General features: G+C 39.4%; 2 protein-coding genes and 1 long non-coding RNA gene across 5 annotated transcripts; 2 read left to right on the forward strand and 1 right to left on the reverse strand.

Moving 5' to 3' along the window:
* Positions 1-1,121: 1,121 nt before the first annotated feature.
* klhl28 (kelch like family member 28) lies at positions 1,122-12,750 on the forward strand. Its single transcript, XM_076978224.1, has 6 exons — positions 1,122-1,255; positions 3,696-3,956; positions 4,139-4,776; positions 5,610-6,053; positions 7,861-8,069; positions 8,513-12,750. The coding sequence occupies exons 2-6, from the start codon at positions 3,696-3,698 to the stop codon at positions 8,674-8,676; spliced, it is 1,716 nt and encodes a 571-aa protein (XP_076834339.1). The 5' UTR covers positions 1,122-1,255; the 3' UTR covers positions 8,677-12,750.
* A 3,175-nt stretch (positions 12,751-15,925) lies between these two features.
* dorip1 (dopamine receptor interacting protein 1) lies at positions 15,926-20,734 on the reverse strand. 3 transcript variants are annotated; one of them, XM_076978590.1, is made up of 5 exons: positions 20,573-20,734; positions 19,169-19,693; positions 18,207-18,272; positions 17,890-18,024; positions 15,926-17,323 (listed from the first exon to the last, which is right to left on the reverse strand). In XM_076978590.1, the coding sequence occupies exons 1-5, from the start codon at positions 20,656-20,658 to the stop codon at positions 17,140-17,142; spliced, it is 996 nt and encodes a 331-aa protein (XP_076834705.1). In that variant the 5' UTR covers positions 20,659-20,734; the 3' UTR covers positions 15,926-17,139. The 3 variants fall into 3 exon arrangements, with proteins under 3 accessions (XP_076834705.1, XP_076834704.1, XP_076834706.1); XM_076978589.1 differs by having other exon boundaries at positions 18,207-18,296; XM_076978591.1 differs by lacking the exon at positions 18,207-18,272.
* Positions 20,735-23,314: 2,580 nt separating this feature from the next.
* Positions 23,315-25,399, forward strand: LOC143480906 (uncharacterized). Its single transcript, XR_013121910.1, has 3 exons — positions 23,315-24,157; positions 24,436-24,790; positions 25,077-25,399. It is a non-coding gene; the product is annotated as an uncharacterized LOC143480906 (long non-coding RNA).
* The last annotated feature ends 2,257 nt before the right edge of the window (positions 25,400-27,656 follow it).

Below are 27,656 nucleotides of genomic sequence, written 5' to 3' on the forward strand. Positions count from 1 at the left end.
CTACTAACAATGTGAGGGAATCATGAGCACTATTATCTCCAACACTCATAGCTGAGATAAAATAATCACTTCAACCACAAAGAAAGCACAAAGGTGCATGAATTTTATGGGACAGTTCAGGAAACTACACAACCCCATTCTCATATATATTTCATAAAATCTTAATCTAAAGCACAATTATTATTTTCTTATTGTTTGGTTGGGTTCCACCACTGCACAGTCCAGAAACTAGCTGCAACATATCACTGGGTGTGTAGAGAAAGTCACACTTCTCTGCATCCTTCCATCCCTTGCTGAGCTTCATCAGTGAAGTATCCCCAACTGTATTGCAAAACCTTTCAACTTAGATTACACTTGTTTCAAAACTTCCCCTGTGGAAAATTCTAAACCATAGCACAATCTGTAACTGTACAATAAGGTAGGTGTATTAAATAAAGTGGCTGATTAATTTGCAGTATGTGTTTCTAATAGTTGTAATAAGTGCTTTAATATTTATTTATTGAAGTTAATAAACACCTTATTCATATGAGAAACAAAATACATACTTTTTGGGGCGTGGGTGACTTTGGTAATAAGTAGACTATCCACTGGTTTTCATACTACAATCTGGCTTTATCCCAAAGTATACTAACTAAATCTGTTTCTGGATATCCTAAATAAGGAATAGGCATATAGCTGGAACTGGCAAGTTGTGCACAGGAGCACAAGGAGACTCCTGTCCTCATGTGCACACACTTAGTCAAACTCATTTAGTTCGTGATAGAGGATCTTTGATAGCCTAAACTTTATTTATTTCGGGCAAGCTGTTATCTAGCGTACATATCTCCAGTAGTAGGTATCATATATCAAAGGCTGTATACACACGACAAAAACATCTAAGAAAACCAAATCTGATTTGAACATTGACGAAGGAGGCTTTCTTTTACTGCCTACCGCAACAAATCTCACAACAAATCTACCTTCTTGTGAAGTGGAATAGAGATTAAAGACAAAGAGACGCGTGGCACAAGGCAAATGTAATTATAAACGCGTACTATTTAGGGAACACGCCATTTGTTGACCTGCACATTTTGAAATGGTAATTGTGCCATTTTTGAGCGCTATTTAGCGCAACCTTCTCCCGGAAGTGACGCAGACAGAAGCTCTTTTGCGTTTGTTTTCCTGACAGACGCTCGAGGCTTCTGTCACTGCCGTGTTGACCTCCGCTACTGCAATACACCAGACCTTGTTGGCACATCCAAAAGGTTCAATACAGGTAATTAACGTCGTTTACGTGACATTTTTACACCGTCTGGTCGCAGCAGAGTACAGCTAGACCAGTCTGTTGCTAACGTTACCTGGATAACGGACGCAGCCCCGGCAGTGTTTATTTTTAGCAGCGACCGTGGTTAGCTAAGCTAGCGAACGCGCGAGCATTAACCACAGTCGCGAGCCGTTAGCAAGCTAACGGTAGCCGCCCGGCTAGCATCAGCAGGATTCACACAGGTGATCCGACCACGGCCGCCAACAGTTGCTTTGAATGTCCTTCTCGTCTCTAACATGTGCCATAAGTATTATATGGCTCTGTAAAGGTCAATAGCTGAGCTACGAAGTAAGGAGTTAAATCTTTAGCTAGCTGGATAGTTAGCTACTTTGGGCTCTCAAGGTTTTCTAATGGTGCTGGTACAGTTATTTATGGTCCCTTCGTTCTTGGTTGGGGCGAACTGGCTGGATAGATAACGCACCACACATTAGTGTTGGTCAGCTAACCCAGGTTACCTGTGTGTGAATGGTTCATCAAAACCAATTCGTTTGAACTAGGTAGGGAGGTTATTTCCGCTGATGGTTAACTTTTAACATAATAGTCATCTTAAAAGTTGTTACCTAACTAAATAATTTCTAAAATATTTTATATGCATGTTTAAGTCCACTCTGTTAATTGAAAGTTCTAATCTTGTATCTACGAAGGTTTATCTTTGCATGTGTGGTTATAATCTGTAGCTCCTCAGGAGTTTTACACGTGGTTTTGTTAATATCTCACATAAGTACTATATTACCATCAAGTATTTAAAAGGCACTTGTAAGTGGGTAAGAGCGTCTGCTAAATGCCCTAAATGTAAAATGTACCATATATGATAGAACTTAACAAAAACGCCACAAAAAGTATTTTGATGTGAGATACATACTATATGATAGAGACATCCACATATTTCATTAGCAACTGCTCAGTCAGCACAGACATCACCATGACACCAGTATCCATGGGCAAAAGCCTGTATTGTCTAATTAGGCAGTGCTTTCAGCAACGCTCAAATGAAAGTAACGCATACAGTGTACCAATAATATCAACCCTATAGATTGAGACAGTATTTTAACCCTCCTAACAGCACTGCTGTGATCACATATGTCAGTCAATCATATGTTTAAAGCTTATTTGGGTAAAAGGTCACTGCTATACTTTCTGTGACTGTTTATTTCAGGATAGTGTGTAGTCAGTTATGCTTAATGAAATCCTAAAGTGGACTGCAACTGATGTTTTGGGGAAAGTAAATTGACTTTAATCATCTGAAAGATGCATCCACTTCTGATTGCTGTAGAAGAGTGATTAAACATAGCCATTATGGAGTGAGGACATATATTACTCATTTAGTGTGACACCGCAGTTAAATTGAAATAAAAGTATCACAGAGCTATCAGCAAATTTTGTTTTTTGCAATGTATCTGCTGCTTTTATTGAATTGTTAATTAAAGTGCAATTGCATCCAAAAACTGTTTATTTAATTGAAATGTGGATTAAAGTGAAATCACATCCAAAAACAATTTGCTAAATATCTGCGTCAGCTATCTGGTATGCTTATGATAGGCGGAAGAGGACAATGCAAAATATTAGAGCTGATGCTTTACAAATAAAGAGAACACTCACGTGATGCTTTTAATTATCCAGATGAATCACAGATACTAGCCTGTCTGAATATTGATGTGTACTTTGTAAAGCAGAGAGTAAGAAGCAAAGACAAGCTCTTTGAGTACATTTATACATGACAACTGAAGCAAATCAGAAGGAAATTAGTTGAATAAAACATAAAAAAGTGTTTTCTAAATTTTTAAGTGTAAATGGTGTAATTGAACAATAACATTCAGAGTAGCTTGCTAAGACAGTTGTAATATGTTTATATATAAGAGACTCGATCTTATTGTTTCAAGTTACAGGAACTAGTAACTAGTTATTATAACCTCAGAAATTAATTGAATAATAAAGAATTTAAACATTAATAGCATTTGTTTAAAAGGTTAATGTTTAAATAACCTATTGATTTGTTCTAATAGGAACACTAAGATTCATTTATGTGGACAATAGTAGTTAAGTTTTTTAATGTTTCATTCAGACAGCATGATGCCCATTACAAGCTTGTGTTGGAGAGCCTGTGCCAACAGCACTAATCCTTTTAATGAAACTGGTCTGTTTTTGAATGGCCCCCATTCAGCAGGTTGATACATGGCTCTGCATGGAGGCACACACAAACACTATCTCACAGGCTCCACTTGAACCTAGTCTTGCAAAACATTGTATCAGACCTATAGTTAGTATGGTACATAACATTGATATTACAAATGCATTAATAACTCTTATGCCAAGTGAAAATGGTTTTCTTGCTAAGGTTTAGCGCTAAAATAATAGTATAGTTAATCCAACATTACTCTCTTTCCCCTGAAAGATGGACCAGCAGGCCCAGTCCTACATGCTTGCCAGTCTGACGCGGCCTCACTCCGAGCAGCTGCTGCAAGGCCTCCAGCTGTTGCGGCAGCAGCGTGAGCTGTGTGACATTGTGCTGCGGGTGGGCGACGCCAAGATCCATGCCCACAAAGTGGTGCTGGCCAGCATCAGCCCCTACTTCAAGGCCATGTTCACAGGCAACCTGTCAGAGAAGGAGACCTCAGAAGTGGAGTTCCAGTGCATCGACGAAACGGCACTACAGGTGACGCAGAGCTTGGTTTGTTTGTGCCGCCTTCAGGCTACGAAAGTGGGTTGATGCCGCCCAGTGCAGCCTTTTCAAAGCTAGTCTTTAAGAAAAAAAACTAGGTCTTTTGTCCAAAATAAGATGATGACTAGTCAAACTCTCCATTCTTAAATATTATTTTATTTCTACACCTTTTTCAGGCCATTGTGGAATATGCCTACACAGGAACAGTTTTCATCTCACAAGAAACAGTGGAGTCTCTTCTTCCAGCTGCCAACCTCCTCCAGGTCAAACTGGTGCTGAAGGAGTGCTGCAGCTTCCTGGAGAGGCAGCTGGACGCCGGGAACTGCATTGGCATCTCCCGATTTGCCGAGATGTACGGCTGCCACGACCTCTGCCTGGCTGCCACCAAGTTTATCTGTCGGAACTTTGAGGAGGTTTGTCAAACAGAGGAGTTCTTTGAGCTGACCAGGGAGGAGCTGGATGAGATCGTGTCCAACGACTGCCTTAACGTGGTCACGGAGGAGACGGTCTTCTATGCTCTGGAGTCGTGGGTTAAGTATGACGTGACGGAGAGGCAGCAGTACCTCGCTCAGCTGCTGCACTGTGTGCGCCTGCCGCTTCTCAGCGTGAAGTTTCTGACCCGCCTCTACGAGGCAAACCACCTCGTCCGGGATGACCATGCCTGTAAGCACCTTCTCAACGAGGCCCTGAAATACCACTTCATGCCTGAACACCGACTCTCCTACCAGACGGTGCTGTCCACTAGGCCACGCTGTGCACCCAAGGTCCTACTTGCAGTGGGGGGCAAGGCTGGACTCTTTGCCACTTTGGAAAGGTAAGAGCAGAGAAATAGGTCTCATTTAGCAATGATTTGTGTAGATCCTGCCTTAAAATACTTCAAACATTGACCCTGCACTGATGAATATTTCCAGGTATAACTCCTGTTGCAATCAAATCAAATTTATTTATAGAGCATCTTAAAATCAATGTCATTGGCCAAGGTGCTGTACAAAAGTAAGAGCATAAAATACATATAAAAGAAAACCACAGTTAAAACAAAAACAACCAACATCTCAGATTGGGTTAAAAGCCAAAGAGAAAAAATGTGTTTTAAGAGCACATTTAAAAGTAGAGAGTGAGTCAGCCTGCCTGATATGCAAAGGGAGATCGTTCCAAAGTTTTGGGGCAGTGACTGAGAAAGCCCGGTCACCTCTCATCTTCCTCTTAGTCTTTGGGATGACTAAAAGTGACCAGTCAGCTGACCTGAGTGAGCGTGAAGGGGCGTATGAGTGGAGGAGGTCAGATAGATACGGTGGGGCAAGGCCATGAAGACCCTTAAAAACAAATACAAGAATTTTAAAATCGTGACCTCATGACAGTGTTACTACTTGCATAAATGTGGACAACAACAAATTAAATTGTACAAGTTGAGAAGACTCTTTCTAAATTACTTTATCATACCAGCAGAAAAAAAAATGCTCCGTGCAAAGTTACAAATGCTTCTACCCATCTGTACACAGCCTAACACATTTCCATACCACGTGATTGAGCCATTGAACCATTAATATTACACTTGTGGCTTATTATTTTAAACTGACATTGCTCCACTCTACAAACTCAGTCAGTTGAGGAGGATGTTCAGTGTATTTGTGCTCCTCTCTTTGGCAGTACCGAGATGTACTTCCCCCAGACAGACTCGTGGATTGGGCTGGCTCCACTCAGCGTGCCCCGCTGTGAGTTTGGAGTAGCTGTTCTGGACCAGAAGGTGTACGTGGTGGGCGGCATCGCCACACACATGCGGCAAGGCATCAGCTACCGGCGGCATGAGAGCACCGTGGAGAGGTGGGATCCAGACAGCAACACCTGGACCTCAGTGGAGCGGATGGCGGAGTGCAGAAGCACCCTAGGGGTCGTGGTGTTGGCCGGCGAGCTTTATGCGCTCGGGGGCTATGACGGCCAGTACTACCTCCAGTCCGTGGAGAAGTATGTGCCTAAGCTAAAAGAGTGGCAGCCAGTGGCACCTATGACCAAATCGCGCAGTTGCTTTGCCACTGCTGTGCTGGATGGTATGGTTTATGCCATCGGAGGTTATGGACCGGCCCATATGAACAGGTAAGACGGGCGTACTTTTCTTTCAGATCTAATCGTTATAGCACAGTGCTGCCTTCTGTGTGAGCTTGTTTAATATTTAATGATAAAGGAATAAAATCCTCACATTTGTCAGAAACCTTCTGAATACTGCCTAAATATTTTTGTTAGCAGAATGGCAGAAGATGCTTTTGGAAAGAAAAGGAACTTTGTAAAGTTCACATACTGTGTATTACATTGTGCATCAACAATTTGTGTGGACCTGTCCCGGTATCACGAACCTATAAAAAGGTGTGGAGACATGGCATGCAGGCACCCTGTGCACAGCAGTGTGTGAAAACAGCCTGGTGACAGGCATCAACATGTACTTGTCTAAAAAGCATTTAGATTCCTTACAACTTGGTAGAGTAATGACTGGAATATTGTAGAAGTAATGCAAGTTTAGATACCAAGAACCATTAATGAAGATTGCAGACATTTAGGAAGTGCAACCTGGTTAGTTTTTACTCCAGCTAACGGTTATGCTTAATGGAATTAGCAAAGTGAAAGAGAGCTTGAAAAAAGTCGTCCTAGAATTTATGCCATGCAACCTTCAGAATATGGTCTGAGATCCTGCTTTCACACTTCCACATAGCTATAAAAGTGGAATTAGACCACATTTTGGCTCAAAAGCACAGCAATTTGCCAGGATTGCTCAATATTGTAACTGGACCTGAATTGTCTCCCAGTAGGATATTGCTTTGTTGAACAGGTATTTGGTTTTAATTTAATTTGTCTTTTTATTTTTGCATTAAAATTAGGAAAAAATAGAACATCTGAGTTCAGGCCACTGACATCAACCTAACTCAGAATGTCAAGTTTCTGCTCATGTTAGCTACATTAAAGGAAAGGCATAATGCTGAAGAATGTTTTATTTGAAAGACTGAAAATAAGTAGCTCATTTATTAAAACAAGCTGCTATTAATATAATTGTACTCCATTGATCTATTTTCTGCAATTCCTCCCAGGGATGTTGCTATTTTATTTAATTTTTTCCTTCTCAGGGCTCAAATCCCCAAAGGTTTCAGTCTAGGCTTAAAATGTTTTAATGTATTAATATCTGTGCGTGTGTGCGTGTGTGTGTGTGTGTGTGTGTGTGTGTGTGTGTGTGTGTGTGTGTGTGCATCCCAGTGACTTAACTCACCCATTGATATATGATTGCTACTGTATTTGATCTGATGCGAGATGAGTCACACCATACTGCAGAAACTGTTAAATGCAGAAAAGTGACAATGCTGTGCTGCTGATGTCACACGCCTGTTTGGGAGGGGCACCCTCAAGACTTCCTCTTGCTAAGGCCTCTGTGTCCAACTTAGGCCACCAGAGAGTTGTTCTGTTGTTGTTCTGTCTCCTTGACCAAGATTTCCCTAATGGGCTGCACTTCAATAGGGAACACACTATGCATGCAGGCTGGGAATCACCTCTCACATTTCAGTGTGCTGGAGCTGCACTGAGAGGACATGAATGGTGTCTCAAGAGGTGTTGTCATGGCTTTATCGTTTTCATGATGCCAAACTAATTCAGAGTGGGTGCCCATTTCTAATACAGTGAAGGCAGCATGCATAGGTTTGTTTTTGTTGTAATTGTTCTCCTGGGTTTAATAATGCAGCTACACAGGACATATATTGCAACAGTGAAGAAACTGTACTGAAATCAACCATCATTTTGTTAAAAAGGTTTACATAATATCTCTCATGATAAATGTGATTGGCTCCAAAGGGAAATGGTCCTCACCAAAATGCCTTAAATGTCTCAAATGCTAATGGTAAGACGTATTATGTTTTCTTTACAGTGTGGAGCGCTATGACCCCAGCAAAGATGCCTGGGAAATGGTAGCAGCCATGGCCAACAAAAGGATCAACTTTGGAGTGGGAGTCATGTTGGGGTTTATATTCGTGGTTGGTGGACACAATGGTGTATCACATTTGTCCAGCATCGAAAGATTTGACCCCCACCAGAACCAGTGGACAGCATGTCGACCCATGAACGAACCTCGCACAGGTAAAATATTAAGAACACAGAAGGCTGAAATGTATGACCTCAAAACATTAAAGTCAAGTCTGGCTGTTTGGACTGACATGATGTTGAGATAATAAAGACTTCTCCAAGGTTGTATACAGTGCTTAGGGATTTCAGGGGCCTCCTTATAAATGTCAGCCAAATGTAAATCATAGTGATTAATGTAATATTCATGTCCAAGGTCACTGAAATGTGTGACACTGCTTTTTGCAGTAGATATAACGTCAGGCTGTACGTTTACTAGTTTACTAAGAAAAGGTTTGCTAGATTAGCAAAAATGGTTGACATGTTGGAGGTGTTCTAGTTTAAAACAAAACAAAGTTATATTAATGTGTTGTTTTTGGTGTGATTGTTTTGCATGTAATAAAGCATCAAATCATAAGCAAAGTTTTAACGTTTAATATGCCGTGCTAATCTTTACACAGGGGTCGGCTCTGCTGTAGTGGACAACTACCTCTATGTGGTGGGTGGTCATTCGGGGTCTTCATACCTGAACACAGTGCAGCGCTATAACCCCATCTCGGACAGCTGGCTGGACTCAAGCGGAATGATGTACTGCCGCTGTAACTTTGGCCTCACTGCTCTTTGACCCTTGGGGCACCTGTAGGGTTCTCTGGAAAAGAAGAGAGGGACGAAATGGTTTGCATTTCTTTTGTCTACTCCCCATTCATCTTTGGAACTGTGTTCCTCAGAAGTTGCCACATCTATGTGGAAACTGGTCTGAAAAAGCAAGGCGAAGGTGCCATTTCGGATTTTGGGGTTTGCTGAAGTCGTAGAAGAAGCAGGAAAGACATGGGTCAGGAAGGACGTTTCCATAGTCTGAGTAAGTAGAGGGACTCCTGTCTTGCTTGGATCTCTGGAAAGCACTGGAAGGTTCTGGACAAAGGATGGCAGTTTTGGTTTTCTTGGGTGGCATTTTTCTGCGATGATGCCATTTATTCTCTGAGCACTCTTTTTGTAACCTTAGGCTTAAAGGCTCCTAGCTACAAGTGCAGCTGGGTTTCTTTAGTTTCTGTTTGTTGTTCTATGCCTGTCTATGATATGTATGCATGTCAGGGAAAGAATGAAATTTTTTTGCGTCTGTGTGTCTGTGTGTCTGTGTCTGTGTCTGTGTCTGTGTCTGTGTCTGTGTGTGTGTGTGTGTGTGTGTGTGTGTGTGTGTGTGTGTGTGTGTGTGTGTGTGTGTGTGTGTGTGTGTGTGTGTGTGAGAGAGCATGCACGACAAGCACTCGGGCACAGTGATGAGTTCATTGGCTGAGTTTGACGTGTCTGCATCTAAAATAGTGCTTCACAAAAAAAAGTGGAAAAAACTTATTCTCACTTCCAAAGGGCTGCCTTTCTTTCTCTTGTAAATAAGTTGACTTAAGAATATAGACTATGTCCTCCAGTGCATTGCCTGTAAATGTTATCTGCACTGGGTAACTGGGTATCGGGTGTGTGTGGAGATATGCGCTGACTGAAAATATTCACATTTCACTGCAGTTTCTTAAGAATTCTTCCAAGTTCTACAAAGCTCATTGTAGTTGTAGAACAATACTTTCCCTCTTTTTTGTATGAAAATAACTGTCCTTAGTTCCCCAATCTCATGTATGTGTTCCTCACCTTTTAGCTTTCAGCTTTGAATGTGACCATACATTTCTTTCCACTGCAATGCTTTGGAAGGTGTACAAAAATACTGGTGCTAGTTACAATTCAGGATTTGTTGTGTATTTTGTCTGTGTCATTTACATTTCATTTTTGTTTTTTGTTTGTTTGTTTGTTTTTGCATGTTCACAGATCTCATTAATGTTTTGATATAAATGCACCATTGAGTATCCCTGTGCAACTTAATGATAATTAGTGCCCACACAATTTTCAGTGTGCATACCACATTTATCCAACTGCAATGGAACGCATAGGCCTGTTGCTGGAGGCTTGATAACGACACAATTAATGAAAATGTATTTTAGAGTAAGAATACATAAACATGGTTCATGGCATAATGTGTTTGACACAGCTATGTTCATGAATACAGAGTTAACTAGCTAACAGGGATCTTTGCTGTGTGTCTTCACATACTCCAGTGAGTTACTCATCAGCAAAATCATACCAGTGCATAAACTGGCCATCAGCCCTCAACACAATTTCAACACTACAGCTTGACTGAAGAGGTCAAAATAGCCAATTTTTAAGTACTGAAGTACTCAAAGTATCTGAATAATAAAAAAAGGTTCTTAACTGTAGCCAAAGAGCAGGTAAAGATGTCATAATCGTTTATCACAAATCTTGATGGAGCGTAGATCCATATCATTTCTGCATTAACTGTGGTGTGTATGCCCTCCACATTTCTACATAATTGTTCTCTGCTACATAACCAATTTATCCAGTCAATATTCATGCTTGGGAATTAACCTGTTCCTCACATTTCACAACCACTGTTTATTCCTGTTTAATGTTTATTCCTATATTTTGTTTTAGCTAAGCTTCTATTCACTATTTAGAAGTGCCAAGACTTCTGTTGTCCTTTTATAAAGATGATCAGTATGAGCATTTAAAGAATACTCTTTTACTAAAGTCTGACCTAATACATATGATTCATAGGTGGTCTTTATGTGAAACATTTGACATAAAGCATTAAGGTCTATTTATTAAATTGTAATGTATGGTTATTTGTTTTACCAGCACTGGTTTAAACAGAATCTGGACTTAATTATGAAAAGGCACTCTACACAAAAAATATTTTATGACCCATCATAACTTCAGTGCAACCCAGGGCTTAGATTTCTTTCTTTAAAAAAACATTTGTACAGTGATGGTGGTTTAACATGAAGGCAAAACTCATCCCCATCATATGAGCTATGTAACATTTCAAAATGCAACTTTATGTAAATGTCACATTTTTTTCCTCACAGCTGTCTGTAAACCATAGTTGTTGATATAAATGTGTAAGTAATTATGACCATTTTATGAAGGGCTTACAACTTCTGAAGCTCTTTTGGTGGATCTTTGGGTGTAAAGGCTCAAGTAGACTACAGTACTAAAGTTGTATTGGAGTTTGAGAATGAACACTAATGCATTGGGGTGAATTTGCACAAAGGTGTAGTTAAAAATGAGCTCTGCATTGCACTTATTAAAACAATTTGATACCTTGTGTAATTTGTATATAATAGTTGAAGGCATTTAGACAATGCAATAATAAGACCATTTTCCTTAAACATTTTCCCCATCTCTTTATTGCCATGCTGTTGTTAAAAATAAGATTGCTGCAACTGAAACATTTATTACATTTTAACTGTTTTCTTTGTTAGATGTCTTTCTATCATGTTTCACATGTAAAGAATACGATTTTGCCTTCTGAAATTGTATTCAGCATTGATAAAGAGAATGCGCTGTAATAACCTAAACCATTCAAAAATCTCCCATTATTTAAATGTGATTATGCCCATGAAATTGGATTAACTATTTTCCTTTGGACTACAGTATACCATACGAACAAAGAAGAATGAAAGAAAATCTGATTCATTTGTTAAGTACATTCAAGTTGTTTTATGGTGCCACTTCCATTTATTCCACACACTGAGTGCTGCGTAGTAATTTTTAAACAGCTGTTATAATGTTAATGTGAAGCATTCAAGTAAAAAACACACATCAAAGAACAGCATATGAAGACACGTGTCTTCCATTAGCAATAAGTAATGATATTAATCACAAGTAATACAATTTTTTTCACACAGCAAATTTTTACAAATGTAATTGTTGTCAGTGTGTTTAAAAAGCAGCAGTTATGTATAAGATGGATTTAATTAATTAATTGATGAGGTTACAAAAGCAAATACTAGATACTGTGGACCTGCTTGTATGTTGAGAAACTACAAACAAATTATTTTACTCAACAATGTGGAATCAACCACTTGCCATTTGGTAAATTGTAAAATTGATGTCATATAAAATCAAAAAAAAAAAAAACATTTCATTGTCAATGTGGTTAGAGCATTGAAGAAAAAAGTGAAAAAGGTCAAGAAAAAACCATCACGCAGGCGTGATCTTGCAGTTGCCATGCATTTTTGACCTGTCTTGTTTGTTGCATGCCGTGATGTCTCCTCCTGGAACTGTCAGTGATGCTTCTTTGAGATGGCTTGTCAGATTTTTTTTTCTCACTGCTTAAAAGAGCAAGCACTAATGGCCATATATGTATCTTGTATAATCTGAAGACGTAAAACTGCAAAATGAAGGGATGTTTGTATGTGCAGGTGTTTGATTATTGTTCTTAATCATGGCCTAACTAACTCCTGTCTTACCACCACTCTCACCAAAGTGCTTGTTTTATGAGAGAACCTGAGTGAAAGCAGGTGGTTTCAGCCCTTGAGATCGTCTGTCTTCAGAGAGTTCTTTAAAAACTGATGTCAATGTTAACCACCCAGTTTGTTTCTCCTGGTTTTGTCATGGGTGTGTCTGGCTTTTGTCTGAAGTAAGGTGATTTTCTTGATTTTTTATTATTTTTATAAATATATATCTATATACCTGTGGATTGTTACTGGAAGTAAAAAAGATAACACTAGACAATAGACGCAGTATTTATTTTTCACAATTTAACAAGCATCGAGAGAGAATACATTTTGCCAGTTAATTTATGTGTGGTGCAGTTGTACCCAGTCAAAAAATAAATGCCTGTCTTAAAAGGTGATTGGCTTTTTGTTGGATTTGTATTCTATATCATTTGTGTTGCTTGTTATTACGATACTTTCGTAATAACAACAATTTTCTTTGTCAATAGAAAATGACAATTTCAGCGAGGCACCTTGTCAGAATTTTCTGTTTCTGTATGAAGTAGCTGCTTGTATATGGAGCTTGTACCATACAAGCTGATCACAGTAAACTACCACAGTTTTTCCTCAACACTCAGTCATCAGCTTTGCTAGAAGAAACAACTGTGGACTTTTTTCCACTGTTGTAGAGAGATGGTACTATATGCTAAGAACTAACCATTAAACATTTATAGTTCTGCTACTTACCGAAGGACTTGGATATGCAGGGATACAAATGTCTCAGTGGTCAGTCCTCTCTACATCACCAGTGACACCACTGTTCATTCTAGACTTTTTCTACCATGCAGTATAAATGCTGAGGAAGAGTCAGATATAGCTACTGCTTTCTTGATCCCGTGAAAACAAGCTAGGTAGGAACACACTCAAAAACCAGGATAGCCAAATGGAGTTACACTGGAAAGCTAGAAAGTACGTTTTTAACCAACGACAGTGTGGAAAGGCCATAAATATCATACCAAATAAAAATAACCATCCCACTGTTCGGCAGAGGGCCAACAACCAGCTAGCAACCTGAAAGATTTACCTTGCACCTTTGTGAAGCTGGGCATTCCACCTCGCTGAACTCATTCATTCAAATCCATCACCGCATTCCACAATCAGTCCCACATGCTTCACAATCACACTGCCAATCAGTCTTTAATTAATCAGTCATGGCCTAATTAACTCCTATCTTACCACCACACTTACCAAAGTGCTTGTTTTATAAGAGAACCCGAGTGAAAGGGGGTGTCTTCAGAGAGTTCTTTAAAAACTGATGTCAATGTTAACCACCCAGTTTGTTTCTCCTGGTTTTGTCATGGGTGTGTCTGGCTTTTGTCTGAAGTCAGGTGATTATCTTAATTTTTTTTAAATATTTTATATAAATGTATATCTATGTACCAGTGGATTGTTGCTGGCAGTAAACCAATGTGTATCAGCTCTTCATTAGACAAATGTTCAGGAAGGTTCTGGGCATTGCCTCATCTTTCTAATTTAGAACTTACACGCTCCAGTTGGCACCAAAGTTCAGAATGATCTTCAATGGACCTCTAAAGCTGGGTGTAGTCCCACCTTGATTCAAACGTTCCTCTGTCATACCAGTGCCCCAAAACTACAGATATGTTTTCCTGACATCTGTATTGATGAAGAGAGACTGGTATTTTGAGAGACTGGTATTGGCTTACCTGAAGAACATAGGCCCACTACTGCACCCTCCTCAGTTTGCCTCCCAAAAAAAGACAGGTCAGTTGACAATGCAGTCAGTATGAGATTGAATTTCATCTTGATGACCAAGGAACTTACACCAAGGTCCTGTTTGTGGATTTTAGTATTCAACACCATCTTAGCAAACATTCTTCATTGTGTGAGCACAACAGAGGATCCTGAATCAATTAAGGAAGTGTCACCTTTCACATACTGTTGATACAGTTCAACAGAGCATGTTGTGTTTATTTTTGTTTACTTTAAGAGCTGGAAGATTCATGAACACAGAATGCAGTTATGAAGCTCAATGCCCTGAAAACACAGCACAGTGAAAATGGTATGTTGCTGCTTTTAGGTATCCGATGATTAAACACATCCCTTAAATAAGAGATATGTTCACACTGTGAATTCAGTTATGATATGGCTATATATCCTGCTATATAAATTCACACACACATACAACATGCAGTATTTTATGTGGAACAATTAGGCTTTATAAAGCCTGTTGTACCAAAGTAAACTTCCTCTTGTAGGAGAAAATTATTCAGTTGAAAAAGATAACTGAGAGATGTAGTCATTAATCAAAACTGTTCTGTAGTCAGCTCAGCCTTGGCAACAGAACGAACGTAACTGGTTAACAGTGAATGGAGAGGTTTTCAAATACCGCATGTTCACCCCATATGGTCTCGCTGTTGTGACTTTAACTGCAAGTATCTAAGAACATACTGTAGCCATCAGAAGAACTGAAGCAGTCATCCTTCACGTTATGAGGACATATTATTAGAAACATTTTTATCTGTTCAGAACACATTTTAAGGATAAAATAGTAGCTAACACCATCATCCTAAACCCAAGCAGAAATACCACTCGTATAACTACTAATACATTTACATATCATTCTGCAGCATCCTGATAGTTATTAGAGAAATGTTATTACCATAGCAACATTTGCATAGTTGCATTTGCCAGTTGCAATTCAAAACAGAAAATAAGTAAAAAAAATTTTTTTTACTAAAAAATCCATCTCAGACACTATACAACAAAAAACCATCACTTAGCTGTCATTCTTAAAAGTTAGTTAATTTGCCTGCACAGCACTTTGCTGGATAATAAGGGAATGAAAGGATGCGGCTTAAGAGGATAGCAAGTAATAACCATTAAATAATCTATGTAATAGTTAGTTATTGCTATCCTCTAAATCTATCCAGTAGTGAGCATGAAATGTACTAAAGCATGAGGTTAGTTCATCATTTTGGAAAGATAAGACCCACCTACTGATTATTTTGAATGACACTGGTTATGGCCTCAACCAATTAGTTTATTCCGCTATCAGAACAGTTTTGAGAAATTATTTGAGTGTAAAATTACCTCTTCTAGGCCAACCTATATGGTGGTCCAGCAAAATATTAAATCAACATATCACCCAACTGAATTATAAAAAAAATGATGTGTGCATTGCAAAATCAGTATTATACTGTAAATAAATAAATATCATAACATACCATTCCTAATATTTTTGTCCTTATTTAAGGAATACACTAAGACTCTCTACACTGCAATAGTGATCCTTAGTTATTAAAAGGTGGTACACATGCTTTGTTGCATCATTAAATATTCAGTCGCTTTCATACCTATATGAAAATTGGTGGTTTTGACAAATGTTGACATACATGCAAAATTTAAATTGGCTCAGTTTGTAAACCTATAAGTCCATCTATATTAGCATAACATTTAAGAGAAAGTCTACAAAAACTTCCACACCTATGTATGTGATACCTAAAATGTGTATGTGCGTGTATGCTTGCATACTATTTCATGTTTTTTATTATTGAAATTACACAATACACCAAAAAAAGTTAAGAATGATAATTTATTTGTATTACAGGTAAAGTTGTGTTTTGGTACAAATTATGAACATGTTAATCTTGTTTTAAAATTCAAAGGGAAGAAATTCAAAAGTAGAAACTGAAACTTCTGTGGTCTAGGATTCAATGATTCTATTAATAAAATATGGCTTATTATTCAGACCTTATTATTTGTGTAAAGTCACTGGGATGTGTTTGATACAATTGTAAAATTATAAATGCAAGTCTGAATATTGGCATTTTAAGATTGAAGAATGGAAATAAATGTATAAAATAATTTAAAAAACCTTTTCATTAAATCAGCATTTAAAATCTGGAAACAAAAACCTGCGACACCAATATGGCATTTTATCAGCTCAAACAGTTCTTTGGCAGTTTCTGATGGTCATGTGATGCTGAATACTCTGAACAATACTGGCGCCAGCCGAACAACATGGGTTTAATGTGTTATAATCATAAATACTCTGCTCGGCCCAAAGTCAACCTTTAAACTTTGCATTGCATCACAAAAGATGTAGTGATTACATGCCTTGTGGGCCCATTATACAAAATTATTCTACAATGCTTTCAATAATAAGGCTTTTAAATACGTGTGGGTTAGTGGGAGACCCAACAAAATATCTCTGGTAAAAATATTTCTAAGCCTTTAATTTGTGTATATTAAAAATATTTAACTGCATTTAGCTTTTCTGAAAATATGAATTACATATTGTCCTAGGTTTAATTAGAAATTTTCTTGGAACATAGCACAGAACATAAGACATTTTGAAAGCACTGTTCATAAATTTATATTCAAAGTTCTGAGCTAATTGTTTAAATGATTAGGTTTTGTATACCAGCCCATAACTATTATAGTCCATATAATAATTCTTGGATTCCAAGCACAGCTTAGAGAAGCCATTTAACTCAGCTTTGCTGATTTGTAGATACAATGTTCACACAACATTGTAAACATCAGTAAAAAATGCAGTTACATCAGTGACATCCCTATTCTTAGAAAGAATGTATGAATATTAACAAAACTATTCGCAATTATTTGATGTAGAATATTCATAAGACACTGATGAATGAACTGACCGCCTCAATATGCAAATATTATTTATGGAACAACAAGGATGGGGAAAAAGAGAAAGTGTGTCTTAATGAAACCTTTGGGACCTTTGACCCTTTTGCATCCTGATGCCCCCTCCGACAGTCCACTCATTTGTCCATGGCGCGGACATACACCAGGGATGACAGGAGCAGCAGTTCTGGCGGTTTGTTCAGTAAGATTAGGTTGTCGGGCCGAAGCCCATCATAGTGCATCCAGAAGCCATCGATTTGGAAGGCTGCAGAATAGTGATGTTCCTCCTTGTTGAAAAGTGTGGCGCCCTCTAGTGAGTACCTGGGGGAAAGCACAACCACAGATTTAATACCATATAGGGGGCTCTTGAGTAAAGTTAAACTTTAAAAAACTTGAATGAATCAAATCGTGGCCATGTTTGGGTCCATTTCATCACATACTTGGAGGAGAATGCTTGGTTATGGGTTATATTTTCATTTGTTAAGCATAAAGTCAAAAATCAGGAGAAATGCAAAAGATATAAGAGTACAGAATGACAGCATGTGAAGTATGTTAAGTATTGTCCCAGGTACACTTATTCCAAAATGTAGGAGTTCACAGTTCCCTGACAGCAGCACCAACACACCATCAGTCCAAACAGGAGAAAAAAGCAGACTAATTAGCTCAGCCTTGAGCTGAAAAAAATTAGCCATACAATAGCTGCAACCACCGAGGCAGCAACACTTAGCATTGCCGCTAATCAACACCCAACTCATCTGTGGTATGGTAATCCTAATTATACAAAAGTTTCCAGTTAAGTACTGTTATGGTGTGCAATGATGTAATCACAAACAAAACATAAAATCTCAGCATCCAGTTAAAAAACATAAGCATCCAATCAAACATACCTGTGATCTGAAAAGGCCAAGTGATAAGGTACATAAGAGAGGTCCTCAGATTTCCACATCTGCATGTTAAGAATTATAAAAGGAGGTGGACCATGGGAAAACTCTCTCTGAGAAAACTCCCTTAGCCCATTACACCTGGAATAACGAGAGACATCACATACACAGCACACGCACACAGCACACACAGATAAAACCAAAATCACTATGCTGACGGTAATAAACGGATTTCAAAATGTCATAAATTATTAAATTAATGAATGTATGAATTAAGTAAGTAAGTTCTTAAGTAAGACCAGATCAGACAACTGGTGTCTCACCCAAATTCCTTGCAGAGCACAATCTTTGAGCAGAAGAACTCATCCACTGCAGACTGAATTGGGTCTCTATCAGGAAGTTCATGTGGTGGGCTAGAGTAAGTGACCATATACAACTGCTGTGACAGTGCAAATGCAGTTTAGCAACATTTTTTTTTTTTTATCAAAGCTCCCTTGCTATTTATTTACCTGCTGTTAGGAGACTTCACATACAAGACAACCTGGCTGTCTTAGATTGTCCTTTTTCTATCATTAGTAGTTTAAGCACCTCAAACCTTCAAAATCAGTAAGTGGTTAAGGTCAAACATGCAAAAGTAGCAAACGACCACTGGATACTGCAGCCACCCATCCCTGTGATACCACGTGATGCTAGTATTTACACTGTGACTAAAGTAACCTTTTATGGGAATGAAAGAAAGACACAGCCATACAGCCATGATGAACAGGAGCCAAGCAAGACTATTACATGACCACCTTAATGGCATTCTTTTCACCACTAGACAGCTGGGCCTTATTTTAGCTGAGAGCAACATACCAAATCGTTAGAGCAAAGCTCAGAAATGTAAGTCTGGAGCCAATGATTATTAAAATAATAATAAAAATACTTCTGTTAAATGTTCAAATACATAAATGCTTATGACATTTTCACACATTTTTTCACTATAATCTGCCATGTCTATAACATATGGTCACTTACCATAGACAGTAATTTGAAAGCATTTTCCTGTATTTGGAAAATACTATTGACTTGAAACAACCTTATAATGGAGCCTACAGGCAGCTGAATATTCCTTCAACTTGATGTGTATTACCATTATCTTCTATGCTTACTCACCAACTCAAACCTCAAATAATCTATGAGGTAAAACGAACAAAGCACCATCTTTCTAAGCCTATTCAGTAACCGTTATGTACTTACAGCTAACATTTGTGTGTGTTGAAAATGCCATCTCAGTCAAGCTTACTTGATATTTATAGTGTTCTGAAGGAGCTCCTGGAAACGGGACGGACAGCACCAGTTAGAGCAAAGGCTCTCCTGAATTGTTGACATCAGGTTTTCTAGGTTCTGGGTGAAATTTTCATGCTCGTTGCCAAAAAGGTCGATCTCCAGAGCAGCTTGGTGTATCGCTGATCGATACTGACACTTGGACATCCTGTCCCAGATCCAGAGCATCTTGACTGTCGTGTAATCGTAGGAGTCCATCAGGTAGAGAAAATATTCCACAAACTGCTTACCCAAGAACAAACCCACTTCCCGACGGAAGGTGTGGTTGTCACGCAGGATTACATACAAAAGCATGAGGAATCCGTCGATAGTGCAGGTGTTTTTAAGATTGACTTTAACATACAGGGGGATGCAGGAGACAGCCTTCTGACCAGCCCGGATGATGTATACACCTCCCCAAGGGAGCACCGGCCTCCAAAAAGAGCAGTACTCCTCATCATTGTTCTTGATTAAAGAGCGGATCTCTTCAAACAAAGTTTTGGTCCTGGGAAAACAAAACAAGCATTACATGTAAATACAACAGGGCATGTTGCAAAAGATGTTAGCTGGATGTTTGTACAACCCAGAATTAAAGTTACATTCAAATTCAAGAACGTTATGAAGGTTGAAATATGACAAATGGAGTGTTCACTTGCATGCAAGTCAAATATTTTTGCATGATTTTTCCCTGCATCGAATAGTCTGTGCCGAGTAACCCTGTACGTTCACTCCCAGTGTCACTGAAACCTGACGTTTTGGCCCCTACGTGTTCCATGAAAGTGCAATTTGTATATTATATTGCATAACATATCATATGATATTTAGTACTATCATATTAGATAGTACTAAATTATACTAAATAACATAGGGTAATACTGCTGCAATTTCCCAACCGAGCACTCTCAACGTGGAACGGCGCGCGAGACCGGAAGCACGTCCAAAACCTCCCTGCACTTCACAAAACCACTTATCGCACGAATTCATGTAAAACCCAAGATCCGCAGATTTTCTAACAGAACAGTCTGGTCCCTGGCACCCAAACAATCCACCTGCCACCCCACAAAAAAACTGTACTAACGATTTCAAATAGTTTTACACCAGCAGCTAAACGGGTTACCGCAGAGTGTAACGTAAGAGCGCAATGGAAACGTGTGAAATGTGCAGTGAAAATGGCGCAATCCTAGTAACTAAAACGCTCACAAATATTCATTATGGACGTAGGGCGCAGACGGACACGTTGCACAACCGGGAACCCAGGTAGCGTTAGCTAACACGCTAGCGTGTGTATTCAATGAAACATGTAGCATAGCTGGCCATGTAAGAGACGTGTCATGTGGAGGTGAAGACATTACTTCATCAGCCTTCAGTGGAAAGTTCTACCTACCTCTCAACTTGCCCACTGTGCCCAGTATTTGACATTAAGCGCTCAAAATCCCCCATGCCATTTAAACAACACAAATCATTCTCCATAGCTCTCTGGTTTTCATGTCTTTATAACGGCCAAAAGCCCGACCCCCCTCCACCACTACTGAGCAGAAAACATGGACTCTGTGTTTTCATAACATCCTGTGACGAGTGGACACGCCCACCCGGGGTGACGTCACCAGGGAGGCGGGGTCCTGCTTGTTTACCTGCTTGTTCACCAAATCTCATTACAGTTTATTCATATCTGCGTTGAAAAAAGTACATTTGTGCATTTTAATGCAAGTTAGTAATAATAATGAAGACTGTAATAAATGAACCTCTTAACTAAATACGAACATTTTGAGAAATTATCATACGCCACAAATTGTGCTTTCTTCTGGACTGATATATTTGTCTGGACTGATATATCTGGACTGACATATACGGTTACGCTATAAGAAACCAGTAAATAACTATAGTTTTTGTTGCAGTTGGACATCTTTGTTTGCATTTTCTCTATGTGAAAAATTTATTTAAAAATTAGATATGGTCAACATTGAGATATTTATTCATGCATTGGCGTAGGAACCGGGGGGGATGGGGGGGACGTGTCCCACCCAATATCACAAACAGGTAGATTTGTCCCATCCAAAAAGTAAACCACAGAAAAAGCGGAAACTGTTTAAAAACTTTAACCCTAAAAGCGCGTTTTGGCAGCGTTCGCGATTCATGCGCTGTGTTTGTTGTTAGCAACTTGTCAGGCGCTCTCTGGGTCTTTCGCTTTCTTAAGGCTTGTGTTGAGATGTTCAGAAATATCCCGCACTCATAGCGTCACTGACCCGAGCTCTCACCTCGCTGGAGCGGCGGGTAGTTTGTGCTAGCGTTAAATGCGAGGTCGGTGATAAGAGCAATGAAGAGCTAACCATATAACCATATATATGACAATAAAACAGCTTTATTGTACTGTGCTGTTATGGTAACACACTAGGAGGGTTTGGGTTAGCTAACGCTAATACTAATACTAATATTAACGCTTGTCAGAAAGCTCTCTGAAATGTAAAGTTACATTACTCTCTGGCCAGGTCCGAAACTGCAGAGTGCTACTACACTGAATGTGTAAAAAATAAAATATTATAAATAAAACAAATAAATAAAAGGACACCATCGTTTGAAGTGCTTTCGGTAGTGCAGTATGTAATGCTCCAGAGTGTGCTGTTTGGGACACAGCCTTACTGTCTAACATTAATGTTAGTCTTGTCTAGTCAGGAAACCTTAAAAATGCATTTTGTCATTTCATTTCAGCATGCCATCAAAGAAAGAAAATAAAACCACAGGACACAATGCTCATGAGTTTTTAAAAAGCCATATGCTTTATGCTATATGTGAATATAATCCATACATTGCATGCAGAATTTATTTAAAGTTGTGGACAACAGTATCATGTATTATTGAATATCTTGTTTAGTTTATAAAGGGTCCTTTAATTTGAATTTATCTAGTAATAAACATAAGTACAGAACATTTTGTATTTTCTTTATTTATTTGCAATTTACCATAATTCCACAAATTTTCTTATTTCTTTCTTTTCAATTGTGATTTTTCACTGCTTTTTGCCCATCTGTGCAGTTAGAACACACACTAATGATTACTAGGGGGCTGTGGTGCACACGTGCCCAGAGCAGTGGGCAGCCCTAGCCCGGTACCCAGGGAGCAGTTGGGGTTAGGTGCCTTGCTCAAGGGCACCTCAGTCATGGCCTTAGGCCTGGGAATCGAACCCACGACCCTCCGGTCACAAGACCAGTTCCCTACCACCAGGCCATGACTGCTCAATTAAACAACAATATTATTATTATTAATAATATTATTAATGTGATTATTTACATTTTATAATTTATTAGTAGCCTAATAGTTTGTTTATGCATGTAAATTGATTCTAAAATACAACTTTCAAAATAATATTTTATGTACACTTTAGAAGTTGTTACGTTTTTGTTTGTGCATGTGAATTAATTAATACAACTTTTCAAAATTGTAAACTGGCTGTCTCTTTACATCTTTATATCTCTATTTAAATATTTTAAAGGCAAAACCTGAATAACAGGAAATAGAATTAAACTCCACAAACAACTATTTCTTTATCTAGCTAGTTGTGGTGTCTACCTGGGATTATATGCAGAACAAGAATAAATACTGCTGCTCGCGTGAAGATCTTTAAAAGAACAAAAAAATCAAACTGCGCGACAACGCTCGACGGAATAACGGACTCGCGTGGCTTGATCCAAAAACGACGTTGGTAAGACTATTAGCAAACGAGCTGTATAGACGCTTTGACGATGAAGCTGTAAGCATCGCATAAACATCGTAAATACCGCTTAAAAGCATCAGGTGACGAACGTCTTTCGGAAAGCAGATGGACGTCATTTGAACATCAGGTAACGATGTCTATGCGACGTCGTGCCAGTGAGCAAACGTAAAATGCTTTAACGATGTAACTGTGAGCATCGCATAAACGTCTTGTCGACGTTCCTGTGCTGTCTCTGTTCAAGTAAGATATGTTGATATGTTGATTTGAGTACTGAGCTGTGGTGCTGCTGTAAATGTCTCTGCATCGTGCTCGTATTAGTCGCGGTGTACGGCATTATTTTCATACAACGGGGGGGTTGGGGGGGTTGGTGTGTGGGGGGGGGGGGGGTTCCGTTTCTATAGTAACGGCATAACACAACATAACCGAACGTATATAAGGCCGCACGGCAAGGCAGTCCACACCAGTAAGATATTTGTTGAGAAAGAGGAAACATTGTACAGCATCACAGCTGAACATTCTACGAATTAACACAGTAGTGGACAGTGGAGAGTGGGATAAGAAAGAAGATGGACTGCATTATACAGATTGAGATGGAAAGTGAAAATCTGAGAAGTGGACAGGAACAAACAATGGATGACACACTGACGCTACGTGAATATGAGGAGATGTTCAATAAGAGAGTTGACAATATAATGTCTATGATGGAGAAAGCCACAGATAAAAAAAATACAGAGAAAATAAAAAACAGAGAGATAGAAAAGGAGTGGGCAAGAGAGAGAGAAGAAATGAAGAAAAGACATAAGGAACTGGAGGATGAAAAGAGGGTCATTGTAAAGGACAGGAACCAAATGGAAGAGGATTATATAAAGGAGATCAGAAAGATGGCTGAGGAAAAAGAGAGGGAGGAGCTGGAGAACATCAAGCTTAGGCAGGAGATCCACTTCTACGAAGAAAATAAAAAGGCAAGACTGAAGGAAATAGAAGAACTTCGGCAAAAGATGGACAAAGAAGTGAAAAAAATGAAGTCGAATGTAGAACGTCTTCTTCAAATAGAGCAAGAAATGAAGAGGATGGGGGATGAAAGGAAGAGAAATCAGAAAGACTTGAGAAGGGATAAGGCTTCATGGCGCCTGAAGGTGGAGCAAATGGTGGCTAGAGTGTTTGTGAAAAAACATGGAAAACCTGAGGATCAAGGGAAGGAGATGAGAAAGAAGAGCAGATGGCAAAAATTGTTCAAGGCAATGCAATCTGAAATGAAAGGTTAGTAAACGTACCTGTGCCCTAGAGAGATTATAAATAATATTATGGCATTTAATAATAATAATAATAATAATAATAATTTCATGAACTTATTCATTTTTGTGTTATTCACTGAAATTCAGTGACAATACACCATGTATACACCATGACTAGCTTGCCGGAGCCTCATGCTAATCGCTGGCACGTGAGCTATGTATGTTTAAATAAACGGTTGTTTAAATTGATGATCATATACTCAACTAGTATTTTATATCTTTTCTTGCATGTTTCTACTCAAGACGATTCCATAGATGCGCCTAGGAGATGGTCTGGGTTGCCAGTGGATGTGCTGATACCCGGGTTGGATGTGCCATTGCCGCAGAGGACGTGCTGATGCCAACTCCTACCAGAGGTTCACCATCTGCACTGAAGAGACTGACTACTTGGCCTGGAATGAGAACCATGAGCACTGCAGGAGCCAGGAGAGCAGCGTCCAAGAGGACCAAGAGAAAAACTCAGCTAATACAGCAGAACTCTCATCCTGCCCCGGCAGAAGCAACCCAGAGAGTCAGAGCTCTGCAGGCCGAGGGAAGGAGACGAGAAAGAAGAGCAGATGGCAAAAATGGTTCAAGGCAATGCAGTCTGAAATGAAAGGTTAGTAAACGAACCTGTGCCCTAGAGAGATTATAAATAATATTATGGCATTTAATAATAATAATAATAATAATAATAATAATCACATTTTATGAACTTATTCATTTTTGTGTTATTCACTGAAATTCAATGACAATACACCATGTACACACAATGACTAGCTTGCCGGAGCCTCATGCTAATCGCTGGCACGTGAGCTATGTATGTTTAAATAAACAGTTGTTTAAATTGATGTTCACATACTCAACTAGTATTTTATATCTTTTCTTGCATGCTTCTACCCAAGACGATTCCATACAAGCTCCTAGGAGATGGTCTGGGTTGCCAGTGGATGTGCTGATACCCGGGTTGGATGTGCCATTGCCGCAGAGGACGTGCTGATGCCAACTCCTACCAGAAGTTCACCATCTGCACTGAAGAGACTGTGACTACTTGGCCTGGAATTAGAACTACAACTAGTTCCCTTTTGAGTCTTGGTCCTCCCGAGGTTTCTTCCTAATCCCCACCATCATAGGGAGTTTTTCCTCGCCACTTGCTCATTAGGGATCTGGACCCATACAATTGTAAAGCTGCTTTGTGATGTGTTGTAAAAAGCGCTATATAAATAAATTCAAGGATTCAAGGAGACTTTATTGTCATTCACATCACATGTGGTACATGAGGTGGAACGAAATTAAGAACCCAGGGTCCCACTTTTAACCCCAATAGCAACAATGTAATAAAAAAAAAATGACTAGAGTAGAGTACAGTAAAAATAAAAATAAAATAGAATAAGTAAAGTAATGTGACACACGGCTTGTGGCGAAGGATGAGACACGGAATCCTGCTTTTCCACTGACGTCACTTTAATTTCAACAATGATTGCCCAATAGCGCACGGATAACAGAAATACTCACACAGCAACGTGTAAACCTTAGACAACGACGAGCACAGGACACTGCGCGAACGCAGATTAAATAGACAAACCACATTAGCCCCATGTGATTACGAGACGATTCACAGGTGAGACGGATTATCACATGACACAACCATAACCACGGAGATCCACTGACGCAGACAAAGCACGTGGACAACGTTTACACACGCCCAAAAGGGAGGGGCCGGGGTCCTCAACGTGACAAGTAAAAGTAAATCTAACAAATAAATAAATCTGAGTACTTAAAGTTATTTTTAAAGTGACTGTGGGTAAAGTGTGGGTAAAGTAAATAAATTTGACTTGACTTGACCATGTTACAATCATTATGATATAATATATATAATATAATAATTTTTTAAAGCATTCAAGTGCCTCTCCAAAATGAATTATGTCGCTAGCCTCGCGAGAGTGTCAACCTGCAGTAGCCAGTGTCAGTTCTCGCAAGATTAGCGCTGATGGTGGGAACAACAAACCTGAAAAACAAATCAGAGATGGATGAATGCAGGGGCGGACTGGCATACATTACAACCGGGGATTTCCCCGGTGGCCCAATGGGTTAGTGGGCTGCCGGTGGTTTCACTCAGCCCATGGAGGAGCCATTGCCGCGCACTGCGGCCGCGGACTGAGCCTGTAAACACATGAACGAGTTGGACTGGGCCAGCTGATCCGGGCTGACGGTATGCACCGGAGATCAGAAAAAAAACCCAGCTTGTCCCAGAAAATCCGGGCCGGACTACGAAAACATACAGCAGCTGTGTCACTTATTAATACAAGTAGTCACGAACTGGAAAAGCCTTGTCCATACTAATGCCACATTAATGATATCTCCCTGTTTGTATCCCACGAGTGACAAGTCAAGAGAGAGAGTCGCCAGTTGCACACTGACACTGCTGAGTAGTGATGTGTCATTCGCGAATGATCCGGTTCTAAGAGCGGGCTCTTTGAAGTGAACGATTGGAACCGGTTCCACAATGGGAGCCTCTTTAGGATCCTATTTGGGAGCCGCTTTTTCCTTCAGTATTGTGCTTGTGCTCTGCAAGTGCCACAGTGCCACAGTTTTTTTCCAACATCGTTTTTATTTGTCCTTCGGTGCCTCACTGTCTCTCCCTCTCCTTGCACCTATTGCTCTGCTTCTGCCAGTGGTAGAGACCGGAGAGTTTATTTCCTCAGTTGGTGCCAGTTTATACTTGGCGCGTCGCGACCAGCGCGAGGGTCCGTGCGCCGAAAATGACGCAATCGTGGTGGCTCCGCCCCTGCGTGAGGACCGCCATGCGAAGGAGGTCGTGCACCTCTTCAGCGCAATGAACAAAGTTATGTATGCCGGGTTCATACACCTTTACAAGGTGGAATTCAAGCACTTGTATGTCACTTTCAATATTGAAAAAGGCCATTTTCAATATTTTCCAGCACCTTAAACTTTAATATTTATACATATACTCGAAATTATTCGAAATAATTTGCTTTTTTATCACATCAATTCAGTCAGACAGCTATTTGTATGAAACAAAATACAGTTACATTTTCAAGTAGGCTTTAGCCTACTTTAGCACTTTTCAAACCTGGAACAACACAATGCAACATTAATTTTTTTCAGGTAAATGTTCCTTCCCTTGTTTTTGAGGGGTGTTTATTTATACTACCACATATCGTTTCGGACAACACTGCAAAGAATGTCTCCACTGCCCGCATGTCATGCGTGTGCTCCACACATCTGACCAATCACACGCAGCTTTCAATTAATAATGTGGTGGGAAAACACTGAAAAAAAAAGTTATCTCCACTTTTTTTGTGGAAACGGCAGGCAATTGGCCAAGCTGTATTGCGTTCTATTTTGGTGCTATTTTGTGATAAATTATGCAGCATTACTCATCACAAGTGCTTAACAATGTCAATAATGAAACACAATGTTATTAAATTAGGTTTAATCTATTAATTAATTAATAATGTAAA

This window comes from Brachyhypopomus gauderio, chromosome 17 (genome assembly GCF_052324685.1).
Source record: "Brachyhypopomus gauderio isolate BG-103 chromosome 17, BGAUD_0.2, whole genome shotgun sequence".
NCBI classification, from domain to species: Eukaryota; Metazoa; Chordata; class Actinopteri; order Gymnotiformes; family Hypopomidae; genus Brachyhypopomus; species Brachyhypopomus gauderio.

Coding starts and splice junctions, on each gene's coding strand:
- klhl28 (XM_076978224.1), top strand. CDS start 3,696: ATGGACCAGCAGGCCCAGTCCTACATGCTTGCCAGTCTGACGCGGCCT. Junction 3,957..4,138: donor TCGACGAAACGGCACTACAG/GTGACGCAGAGC, acceptor CACCTTTTTCAG/GCCATTGTGGAATATGCCTA. Junction 6,054..7,860: donor GGACCGGCCCATATGAACAG/GTAAGACGGGCG, acceptor TTTTCTTTACAG/TGTGGAGCGCTATGACCCCA.
- dorip1 (XM_076978589.1), bottom strand. CDS start 20,658: ATGGAGAATGATTTGTGTTGTTTAAATGGCATGGGGGATTTTGAGCGC. Junction 19,694..20,572: donor CACAGTGGGCAAGTTGAGAG/GTAGGTAGAACT, acceptor TTGTTTTCCCAG/GACCAAAACTTTGTTTGAAG. Junction 17,324..17,889: donor TTGGCCTTTTCAGATCACAG/GTATGTTTGATT, acceptor GCTTTCCCCCAG/GTACTCACTAGAGGGCGCCA.